The 12888-nt window shown below is 36.0% G+C and overlaps 1 protein-coding gene across 1 annotated transcript in view; it reads right to left on the reverse strand.

Annotated features, from left to right (window-relative positions):
* LOC134376159 (probable ATP-dependent RNA helicase DDX10) overlaps positions 1-12888 on the reverse strand; it is a 44465-nt gene that overhangs the window by 10395 nt on the left and 21182 nt on the right. Inside the window, 2 exon segments of the mRNA XM_063094810.1 lie at positions 5117-5201; positions 10516-10678. Of these exon segments, the coding sequence (XP_062950880.1) occupies positions 5117-5201; positions 10516-10678 (248 nt within the window).

The following is a 12888-nucleotide window of genomic DNA, read 5'->3' on the forward strand; positions in this document are numbered from 1 at the left end:
AAGATAATTCCCAATAATCCACACCTCCTGGTATTCACACCATTGTGTAGTTACCTCACACACAGTGAATAGGCTCAGATGTGTGACCACTAGGATACTGCAGATAAGATGGAATGTGACGTACAAGTCTAGGTCATAAAAGATATTGCTGCTTCCACCTTTCAATTCCTTGCCCTTTCATAATGCTCTCTCTGATGAGGTCAGTTGACAAGTTGTGAGCTGCCCTATGAAGACAACCATATAAAAAGGGACTAAAATGCCTCTGACCAACAGCCAGGGAGGAAATGAATCTCCAACAACTATGTGAGTGAGCTTGGAAACAAATCCAACCCTAGTTGAGCTTAAAGTACCATATGACACCTTGATTGGAGCCTTGTGATAGACTGAGAACCAGAGGACCCAGCTGAGCCACCCCTGGATTCCTGACCCACAGAAACTATGAGGTAAATTATTGCTTTAAGCCACTAAGCCATGGGACAATTTGTTACACAGCAATAGATAATTAACATATTAGGTAAGATCTATTCATAAGTCGGATTTATTATCTCAAATGTCTGCTATATGCCAGGACCTGTTCTAAGCACATAGCATACATCAATAAACTAGACAAACACTGCTGCCTTTGTGGAACTTACAATCTAACAGGGAGAAAGAAACAAAAAATATACTAAGTAAATGCTCTAGTATACGAGGGTACTTCAAAAAGTTGGTGGAAAAATAAATTTAAAAGATGATATGAATCTTTCCATGAACACTTTGAAATTCATATTTGAAGGCAGAAAGGGCTATGGAAAAAAGAAAATACAGAGCAGGGAAAGAAGTGGTTGGTGGAGGGTAAGAAAGATACCTGTGTGGATACCTGAGGAAGCATTTGAGCCAAACAGTGAATATAAAGGCCCTAAGGCAAGAACATGCCTGGCATGTACAAGAAACAGCAAGGCCAGTATGGAGCACAGGGAACAAGAGCAGAACAGAAAAAGGAAGGGCAGAAGGGAGAATGAACAGCATAGGCCCAGGATGTCACTGGCCTTCACTCTGAATGAAATGGGAAGCCATCAGAGGAGTCACATGATCTAACTTGTGTTTTAAAAGGATTGGTCCACCTGCTGTATTGAATGGACAGTAGGAGACAAGATGGGGAAGTAAGTTCATGACAAAATGTAGACTGCTAAGAAATGTCAGTCCTCTATCTACTCTACAGCTATACTCTACACCAGCTCCTCACTCCTTCAAGATGCAAAATGAAGGATTTGCCTTGCACTTCTATTAAAACTTTAAACCCTAGATACCAACACACAATGGCAAATTACCACATAAGGAAGCATCAGCCTCTATCTAGAAGGAGCAGAATGAAGACAGGACTTTCACGAATCTAAGTGAAAGGAATAAAAGAAAGAATTTTCACTAGCAAATTTTCCTGTCCTTTAAGTTAATGCTCATGGAAATTGTCCTTTCACTTTTATTATTTCAATTCACAAACCAATTAAAGAAACTTTTTTTAATCCCATATCTATTCCAGAAAGTGCTAGTATTTTCCACAAACAAACCATAACTCTTCACGTTATTGGAAATTTTAACTAGTTTCCACCTTCACATTTGCTGTTAAGATCTAAACTGCTGCCAGTGTGCGTACAATGCAAAGGCTTGGCCTCTGCTGTCCCCTAGTGGAATCACATTCTGCTACCCAAATTACTCATGAAATTTCTGAGAGTCACAAAATGCAGCCAGACAAATAAAGCTAAGCGAGAATATTGCTGAAATTATTTTACCTTCTACTGATCTGGAAAAGAAAATAGTTATACATAAACTCCCACAGGCCCCCCCAAACCTACCCAAATAAAAGCATTATAAAAGTTAGGAGTATCTGAGGTGTGCCTACCTTTCATTCCCAGATCTTTTCTATTTCCAACTGGGCATTTTTATAAGAAATGGAAGAGCTTGGTTTTATGAGTACCAAAAACTGTAAGCCCTAAAGAGAATCTCTCAAGTGGTAGAATGCACCACAGGATACAGCTTTATAAAATTATATTCATATCCCTTGCTTCACTTGTCCCTAAAGGAGATCTTTTTTTTTTTAAGGTGTGTGTGTGGTTAAGGAAAATAAAGGGAAGTTTTTCTCGATGGCTCTAGATCAAAAGAATTTTAGACAGGTGAATAAATTAAAACAGAATAAGTACTTCAAAGCAACAAGTACCTGAATCACCCCTTATTTTTATTTAAAGTATAGAAAGGAAAGAACAGATTCCCCAAATCTTAGCTATTTGCTAACGAATTCATTTTCCTATATTCATATATTACAGTTCAATTCCAAAAGCAAATACTATCTGGCAACCTGGTTTTAATTACAGCCTAACACATGACTTTAATTAGTCTCAAATTTTAATTTAGCCTTTATTCTATTCAATTATTCAGTCCTATGGCCACAAAACTTTCTAATTATCTCTAAGCCCATTAATGGCAACTTTTAAACTACCAGAGAACAAAATAAGCATTATATATGCTAAACCTTTCCACTGACTACACATCTAAATAGTCAATTCAAAATATTTTTAATTGTTACAAAAGGTCAAACAGGCTGTACTTTAAAAATTGATGACTACATTAAAAATTACATTAAAACTTTTTTTTCAAATTAGTATTCTCTCTCTTCAGACACAATCATTGTGATGTTCTTCCTCTCCACGGTCATTAAGACCCAATTTAATGCTCACCACAGCATGCTCAACTCCATAAGATGTTCAACTACATAAGATTTTCAACAACTTCTCCAGGAACAAAGAACCCTGAAATACTTCTCCGTCTTGGACCTTTTCTTGGTATACTGAGATGTCCAATAATCTTCATATAGGGAGAGTCATTTTGAAATACTGCTAAATGTATTCTAGGAAGGAGTCAGTCTGGTCTGCCCTATCCAGGTCCATATCATTGGTACATCTAAGAGCATGTAAGCCCGACATCCAATATGCTGTGAGACACCATATCCAACCTTACCTATCCAGAGGACCATAGGATGCAGATGTGTACATAAGTACAGGTACACATGTATACATACCACACATTTACTGAGAACTAAACACTGGAGAAATAATGACTTCTCAGAATGTCTCGCTATGAATAATAATTCAAACATGTACCCAACAGATTAAGAACCACTCAGGCACCATGCACTTTCTTATAAAATGGAAAAGAGAACACACTGCTTTTCTACCCATGTCCCACCTGACTTAGATACCAGAAGAAATAAAATCCTGAAGACAAGTTTGCCTGAATACACAATGACATCATACACAGAACCCAGTTCTAACTCTATTGCTTGTTGTTCAAAATACTATACCACTCGTTGCAATTAAGAGAGGCTGGCCAGTTAGCTCAGTTGGTTAGAGTGTGGTGCTGATAACACCAAGGCCAGGGTTTGATCCATGCACCATACCCACCCAAAAATTAAAAATAAAAATAAAACATTTAAAAAATGGCAATTAAGAGACATATTTTTGAACCCTATAGGATATAAACCCTATTTTTAAATAGTCTTTTATTATTATACTATTCTCTCCCTTCTTTCATGCTGGTCAAAGAAACACATTTAAGTGAGTACATTTTGATTATAACCCATATTTGAAGATGACCTCAGGGTAAATGTGAATCAATCAAAAAACATTTAAACACTCAAACATTCAAACATCGCTTATGAAAATTAAAAAACATATAGGAAAGAAGAGCTCTACTTCTTGTTAAGCCATAGAAGGACAGGAAAACCTTCACCAGCTGAAACAAACAAGAAGTTACCATATACAAACAAAAATTATATTTTTTTCCAAAGCCACCTGAAAACTACAGATCCAAAGAAATCTTAGACTAAACTCCAAAGGGACTTCCTGGATGAGCAAGGGATAGAGGAAACTTTCACACCTGGAGCCTCTTGATGAAACAGGCACAGGGCAGGTGAAAAAAGAAGCTTGCCAGAAAAGTACAGTCTTTGCTTGGGCCTAAAGATCTTGCCATCCCTGGGAAACCCTTAAACAAAAGCCTGTGGCTTGAAATCACAAGCAACTGTTGGTCCAGTGAGATCAACATTGAAATCCATATCATAAATACTCAATAATCCAGGTTTGAGAGAGAAAATGTAAAACCAAAGAAACAGTCCATCTGTGGCTAATTGTAACTAATCATAACCTTATTGTGATTAATATTTAGGTTGCCATCAATTTTTAAACATTACAAGTATTAGTAAGACAAACATCTCTATTGAAACTTTACTCATCTCTATTTTCTTAAGATCCATTTCTGGATGCGGAATTACAAAGGCAAAAAGAAGAACTCTAAGGCTTTGATAAGCATTACCAAATGCTATCCAGAAAGATGTCAACTATTTATAATTCTACCAAAAGCATTCATCTCCAGGCTTCACTGCAACCTCAATAGCAATGACATGTCGTAGAATCCTTTTTCATTAATTCAGATACCTTTCTATGCCATTTAGTTTCAAATGACTGACTTTGCTATGTTCTATTTCTCCCACAGCTCTTGAGCAAAGGGTGCTTTCATGGAGTGGTGGGTTTGGGGGAGAGGGGCACAAAAAGAAATATTTGGGAGTGGCCTCCAGCAATGCCTCTAATTCTTGCACTAGGAAGAAAGGAAAAAAATTCATGACTCCACACCGCTTTGCCTCTTACTAGAGCCTATACGCTAGAAGAGGACAAGATCTAGACTAGAGGAGTCATACTGCTTTGCACTGGCTCTGTAGATCTTTGAACAAGTTGTTTAACTGCTCAAAGACTCAGTTTTTCCTCACCTGAAAACAGAGCTTTGAATAGTAGGTCCTATACCTGAGAGATCATTAGGATTCGATGAGATGATGCTCAGTGAGCAGTTCTACTGACAAGTTTAGTAAGGGAAGATTAAAATAAAACTAAAGTAAGTTTTTCATGGATTCTTCTCAGCACTAATCGAGTACCTGCCATAATGATTTACAATAGCTGTGAAGCTGTTATCAACTCACACCACAAAATGCCAAACCAGCACTAAATGTACCTGAATCCTTCCATTCTTTGTCTGCAGTTGGGAAGCATGCTTTGTACTTAGCATCAAAAGCAAAGAAATGGGCCGCTACACCTACCTGGAAGTTCTACCGGCTCTGTGAATATACGTGTTGGCATCCTCTGGACAATCAAACTGAAGAACCCAATTTACAGCCAGGAAATCTACAAAGAAAGAATGTCAAGTTTAAAAAAAAAAAAAATCAGTTTAAATGTCTGTCCTGCTGCACTATTTATATTTTACAATATTGCTTGCCCAAACTTTCTATGACTATCACATCAAACTAACAGATCATCTGTGAATCCTATTAGAAATAAAGTTAATTGTGTGAACCAAGAGATAAACATTTTTCTTTGACAAAGTGAACTTAAATTAATGACAGTGTATGAATGAGATTTCTTCATATCTGACATAGAAGAGACAAGCTGCTTTGGGTCAGACAAATAATGAAATACCCTGATATTTAATAACCTAAAAGAACCACTTTTCATGGGGACCTAGTGAACTACAAAACCAGTTTCTAAATTTAAATGAAGGTTTATTTTTCCTGCTATTCCCACCTTTATCAAGTAATGTCTTTCTAGGTCCCTCCCCATTTCCTAGCAATAATTATTCCATATATATTTCTGGCTACAGAAGTTTCCATTCATTTCCAGAGAATCCTGCTCTCAACTCCTTGATTTTGCTGCAAGGATTTCAAATCAATTTCTATCAAGGAAAAGGGCTGAGCACACAAAAAGATATTGGAAGATAATGATACTTAGAAGCATCAAACTGTCACTAAGTCATACACTCATACGTGGAATCTAAAAAAAAAAACTGGCTCTCATAGAAGTAGAAAGTAGAACAACAGTTACCAGAGGCCAGGAGGGAAATGGGGTGGTGGGGGAAGTGGTGGACTAATGGGTACAAAACTATGCTGTCTACCCTAAGTGAATCATTGTGCAGTATATGCATATATTGAAACGACACAACTGTACCCCACAAAAATATACATGTAAATGTTAAATTTTTTTTTTTGAAAAACTGTCACTAAGTCATATGATCTATTCAAAAGGGCAGAATTTCAGTATGTGGAGAAAGAACCAAGAAAAACAGAACAGAGATATTTAGAACAATTCTCTCAGGACTTGAAGTAAGCAGGTGACTCAGAAGGCAGGGGCATGTCACAATGCTACAAACAGGAAGATGGGCTGAAAGCAGTACTTAGAGTCTCAAGTCCCCTACCCTCTCCTGTATAGTTGGGTCTCAAGACCAAGAGCCTTAATCTGGAGGAAGGCTTCAGACCCCAGGACACCAGATGCAGTAGAAGGCAGAGGCAGAGTGAAAACAGGGGTATTGAGGGAAAGCCTGCATGTCCACTTTCTTGCTAGGCTTCCAGAGAGCCAGCAGCAAGCTCAATTCTCATGAGGTTGAGGTTTTCTTCCCTAGAGAGATTAAATGCTGGAAGACAATATACTTCAACATTTTGTGTCTTCCACAAAATGATCGACTCTGTCTAAATCCCCTCACAATGAAGGCCATTAGTCAACAAGCCTCATCCATGTACAAATCACTTCAAATAGTTTTTTTGGTGCCTCATTGCTAAATATAAAAAGACATCTAATTGCAGAAAACTGAGAGAAGCCTCAAACATGAATGACAGAGAAAAGGCTACAGAGCAGAAACAGAAACAATGTGGAGAAGAAAACATAAAAACTTAATGCCTTCAGAGAGAGAAAACATGCATCCATCAAACAACAAGAGGCTGTAAAAAAGGAGGTCTATACACTTAAAAATTTTAATTTTATTAGGGAAGTTGAAATATAAAGTCAAAGAAATACTCCAGAAAGAACAGGAAAAGGACAAAGAGATGGGCAATAGGAGAGAACAGGGAAATTAGAAGATCAAAGAGGTCAAATCCTCCTCTAGAAAGAGTAAATAAGGGGCCGAGCCCGTGGCGCACTCGGGAGAGTGCGGCGCTGGGAGCGCAGCGATGCTCCCGCCGCGGGTTCGGATCCTATATAGGAATGGCCGGTGCACTCACTGGCTGAGTGCCGGTCACGAAAAAGACAAAAAAAAAAAAAAAAAAAGAGTAAATAAGGGTGAGGAAGGGGAGAAATTTTATAAGGCAGTTGTTAACTCAAAGACAATTGCAAAAAAAAGTATAAGAAACAATCTAAGGAACTAATTCCCTCAGCAGCAAACAATAATTACATAGTCAAAATAACATAAACATTGAATGTTATTTAACCAAAACACCAAGAAGCAATTCAAAGGTAAGTATCTTACAACTGAAAGAGATGAGTCTCTGTACTGCTCAATATCGTAGCTATTCAAGTTTAATTAAAATTAAATAAAATTAAACACTCATCCCTTCCTCAGTTCCACTAGCCACATTTCAAGTGTTCGATTGCCACATGTGGCAACTAGCTACAGTACTGGACGTAGAATATTTCATTAATCATAGAAAATTCTATTAAAGTACGGGTCCAGAGTGAAAATGTACACTGAATGCCTGCACAACAACTAAGTAGGACCTTGCACTAAGGTACATTATCATAAAATGTCAGGACACTGGATGAACAGAAAATCCTAAGTATATCTAGAAAAAGAAAAGCAGGTTACAAAAAAAAGAATCAGAGAATCAGAAAAGCAAACACCTTCAACAGAATACTGACTACTAGAAGACAATGAAAAATATCTGTAAAATTTAGAGAGAAAATTTCAAACTAAAATTCTATTCCCAACCTGATTATCATTCAAAGATATGCCATTATCAGATATGCAAAGACTCAAAATTTACCTCCCATGTACGCTTAGGAAGGTATTAGAAAATAAGATTAAAAAGGGAGAAAAAAAAGGTAAGCCAAGAAAGAAGACAGAGATCTAGAAAGAAGAGTCCTAGGATGAGAAACGTGCATACGGCTTATGGAGCAACCAGTTCAGATTAGAACTAGAGGCAGACGCTGCAAAAGGGAGGTCCCAAGGGGAAAAGAAACATAACTGTGTCTGAACTGTTAGTAAACTAGGAATGTGGCATTTGCTTGAACATTAGAGAAATTAGAACTGGGAACATGGAAAACTAAGCAAAATTTTGTAACAACTTAATTATTAACTCAAAGAAAATCGCAAAAGAAAGCATAAGAAAGAAAGTAGCCCTAATACACTACACTTTCCTCAGAAGCAATTAATTTATAACCAAAACAATGTAAATAAAAAAAGGTTTATTTAACCAGAAGTCGTGATATAACAATATATAATAGATGGCGGGTAGCAGAAGACGGTTGATTGTTAGAGAGGTAATAAAAGGAAGTTTCTGGATAATTTCTAAACTTGATAGATTTAAAAATGGCAGAACATAAGATTACTTAGGAATATGGAACTAAACACAAGAGGGAATAAAAGTTAAGGAGTTACTTCTAGCAGAGCCTGCATGTTCCCTTAACTCATTTTTACACCCATGTACGTGTATTATTAAAAATTAAAATTAAGAATAAAGTTTAAAAAGATACTGGTATATTCTAAAGAAGTTCTTGGACATTTACAAAAGAGAGCTTCAGGATATTCACTGTAAGTGTTTGTAATGGAAAATAAAAAACAACTTTAAGTGTTCATTATTTACAGGAATGAATAGATAACTGCATAAATTCATACTATAGGGTACTCTTCATAAAAACACTGGATCTTTATACATCAACATGGAAAGACTTCAAAAGCAAGTCACAGACTAGTATGTATAACGATATTGTTTATATGAACTTCTAGAAGACCCAAGATAATACTAGAAATTGCTAATGAATATATCCACAGAAAATACTTTTTAAAAAATAAACTAGAACACAGGCTCTTGACATTTTGTGCCATAGTTGAAGCCTATGAACTCCTCAAAATAATGTTTTAAATGCACAAATGAAAACATATAGGACTACAAGAGAAAACATTTCTAATAAAAACTATAGACATCAATATTTTTTATAGAATTTGATATACTAATGTATGGGCTTGTTTACTACATTAACTAACATGACCTAATCGTGGGTCTAATAACCACCATAACATCTAAATAGGACTGAGTGTAAACAATATTCCAAGATATCTGTAAAAACTAATGCAAAATGAAAACATCAAGGATTTCAGTAAGTGACAAAGTCATAGGTACTATTGAAACTGTAATAGTTTGTTGCTTACCTTCATAATGCTATATTTCAGTTAAAGGCTAAGTGAAAATATGTAATTTTCTCCTCTTCAGAGTTCTCAGATCCACTGAATTCTATCACAGACTCTTTGGACTACAGGTAAAGAACCTTCAACTAAAAGTTTACACACCAAACATAAGACAGTAAGTGTGTTTGGAGAGAGGGGAGTAAAATGCAACAGAGATAGGGTACAAAAAGGGCTACATTGATTGCTATCTGATTTAAGAAAATCCAAGGAAAATATGACACTGTAAGTAGATAGTACGTGTGATTTTTTAGAATTATTTTATAATTAAGAAAGGAATCTGGCCCTTAAAAGGAGTAAACTTCAGTTCAAAATTTGCTTTTGTTGACCTAAAGCATTTTAGGTTCAAAAAATCAGAGACATATAAATACATATAAACACAATCAAAATGTTTCAAAACTATATAGCCAAATAGTGATGAGGGGGTGGGGAAATGAGTTGTTATAGGGCTGAGAAAATAGCCCAGAGAGCTTTAAAAATATGCATATTTGGCTGCTATCTCCTGTCACATGTGGATGAACTGATATGCCTGAGATATGCTTTAGAATACTCCAAGACAGACAGGAGGAAAAGGGGGATCATGACAAAGATCATTGTTAGAGCTGGATAATGTGTATATAAGAGGACATTAAACTTATTTTGCTTATGTTTAAAAATTTGCCATAATTAACAAATATAATAAAATTAAGTGATTGAAGAATTCAAATTACCACCTATATATTCTCATCCTTTGCTCCTTCCTACCTCTTAATTAGTTTTCCTCTCTAATTACTTCCACCCCATGCCACCGCCACAAAGCCACAAGTTGTAAACTAACACAGCGGCTTTTTGAAAATAAATTTAAATACATTACGTGTAGTGATTTTAAAATAAAAATTAGAATGGTTGGTAAAAAGATGGACTTCATTGATTTTTCTTGTGAAATGAGTGACAATAGCTATCAACAAGTTTCCAATTTTCAAAGAAACAGGTTTTTTTTCATGTCTTTAAATGTTTAATCTTCCTTTGGTTTTATATGTTCCTCAGGATTCTATGGTAAAATTATCAATAAAAAAACAGTAAGAGCACAAAAGATGCAAATATTATGGAAATTTTCACCAACAAATTCTTAACGGTAATCCACTCTCATCAATTTACTTATTTTTCCTCTTACAAAATAAGAGGAAAGAAAAGAAAGCCCACTTATGTGAATCTATTATATTTCCCAAAATACACCTTACAAGCAAATCATGTTTCCCATGATCACAGAAATTTCACTGTAGGAAGTTTTCTTACCCAGCCCCCTAGCTGCAATATCAGTAGCAAAGAGCACTGCAGCTCTCTTACGGACAAATTCATTATAGACTTCCATTCTTCTCATCTGCTGCTGTCGACCATGGAGGGCAAGGATAGAAATACCAGGACATAGCCGGCAGAACACTCGGTATAGATACTGCACCTGGGCATTAACAGAAGAATGAGTTTGGTACTGCCAGATGGCAGCAATCTTACAAAATAAACAGCAAAAATGTACTAAGGAGCACACATTTCACCAATTAAAAAAATATTTTTTAAAATATTGAGCAGAGAAAAGGGAAATGTAGTCTTGAGTTGTGATCTTCAAACATTTTTGATCGAATTTTTCCTCAAATAATTTTTGGGGGGAAAAAATGCTCTTCTTGCATTTAAGTTATCTGAAATTTTTCCAAAATTGAATAGTTGCAGAAAATGTAATTACTGATAAATACTGATGTTTTAAAAATAAACACTTATCTCTTATAAACGTATCCAACGGATTCTAAATAGCAAAGCAATTTAATACCCATCAATCATGCAAAAAATGTGAAGAAACTCCTTTAACAGAAAGAACTTTTACTTCCTTTCCTCCTTTAACTCTCATTTCTATTTCCTGATCCCACAGAACCATATCTTAAGTTTTAAGCTTGAAAATCTTATTAATCGTGTTATCATAATCCATAAGTTTCCACAACAAAAAAGTTAAAATTGATACACATTATTTTAATTTTCTGTTTATATGGCTTTATTAACTTTCTTCTCAGACTGAGAAATTATCATAATAGTAGTATAAAACTGACCAAAACAAGAAATATGTTAGGATTTGATAAATAACTATAAGACAAAATTTTATTGTAAATACATCTGAATGTACGGAACTAGAAGGAGCTTACTGTTTTAGTTTTATGTCTCTAGTTTATATACTCATAAACGGAAACTGGATTGATAGACTGAGGCAGAGTTCAGCATTTTATTCCTATTTTCTCTAACATAGGAGTTAAGAAAATCTGTTCACATAAATACAGAAAAAGGACTAGAAGAAACCTTAACTCTGAACTCCTTCAAAATATGCCAAAAATCATAATGACAGATCAGCAAAAATTATTTGTAATCATCTATCAGTTAATAACTCCATTAAAGTCTCTCTTCAATTCTGTTGAAGGTAAAGAATGGGACACCACCTAAATTGCAAAATCACGTGTTACAGAGTCAGCAGACACATTCATTTTCTCAATAGCAATACTCTAGTGAAAGGTTCTGATTCTGGGACAATGTACCAGTAAGACTGGGGATAGATGAACTTACACCTGTCTTTTGTAAAGATATTAAAAGGGCCACCATGAAAGGGGAGATGGAAAAGTAGAATTTCCAGACCACAGATGCACTCAGGCAAATCAATCTCAGAAGAAGTACATATAGAAACTCAGGAAGTGTAAACTGAGTTCATAAAAACTTTCTCTATCTCTTGAATCAGGACTGGCCTTGAATTGACAAACTAACTGAGGGGGAAAACATATGTGGGATAAAGCCATGTAAGTTCTAAGTATGGAGTTTAATTCTAATTTATAGAAAGTCATTGGAGGGTCTTAAGCAAGGCAATGACATATTCCAGTTTCTACTTTCCAAAGATCCATTCTGGCTATTACATGGGAAAACTACAGGAAAGAGAGAGAATGGGGAGACAAATAAGGCTAAGACAAAGTTAAGCATGGTTCAGACTGCACTGTAGCATGGGAGGGGGTGAGAAGTGACAGAGCTTATGAGTTACCGATAGATTTAATATGGGATGAAGACAGACAGGAATTAAGGATTCAGTCATTTATCAAGATGGGGAAGAGTTGGGGGAGGAAGACATAGGGACAGGAACTCTTAAATTGCTTTTCCTATATTAAATTTGAGATGCATTGTAGGTATGCAACATACCCAGTAGTCAAGGGGATACACAAGTCTGGAGCTCAGGAAAGAAGTTAGGGCTTGAGATGTGGATTTGGCAGTTGTTAGCACATAGATGGAATTTAAAGCCATGAAACTAATGATGTTACTTAGAAAGAAAGCATAGATGGGAAAAGAGTGGAGTAGAGTGATCTGAGGCACTCCAAACTGCAGAGGTCAAGGAGAGGAGGTTAAAATTAGAGTAGTCAGAAAACATGAGGGGAGGACAGGTTAATGACTGAGGAGTCACAGCAGTCTAAAGACTGCTTCAAGAGGGAGAAAATGGTCAGCAGTACCAAATGCTTCTAAGAGGTCAAGTAAGATAAAGACTGATAACTGAGCACCACCTCTGGAAAGCTGCATCCCTTAATAAAGGCTGACTCAAAGGTGGGCTAAGGAGAGAAAAGGAGATGATAAAGTGACTCAGCTATTAGAGATAAG

The sequence above is a fragment of the Cynocephalus volans genome, chromosome 4, assembly GCF_027409185.1.
Source record: "Cynocephalus volans isolate mCynVol1 chromosome 4, mCynVol1.pri, whole genome shotgun sequence".
Lineage (NCBI taxonomy): Eukaryota > Metazoa > Chordata > Mammalia > Dermoptera > Cynocephalidae > Cynocephalus > Cynocephalus volans.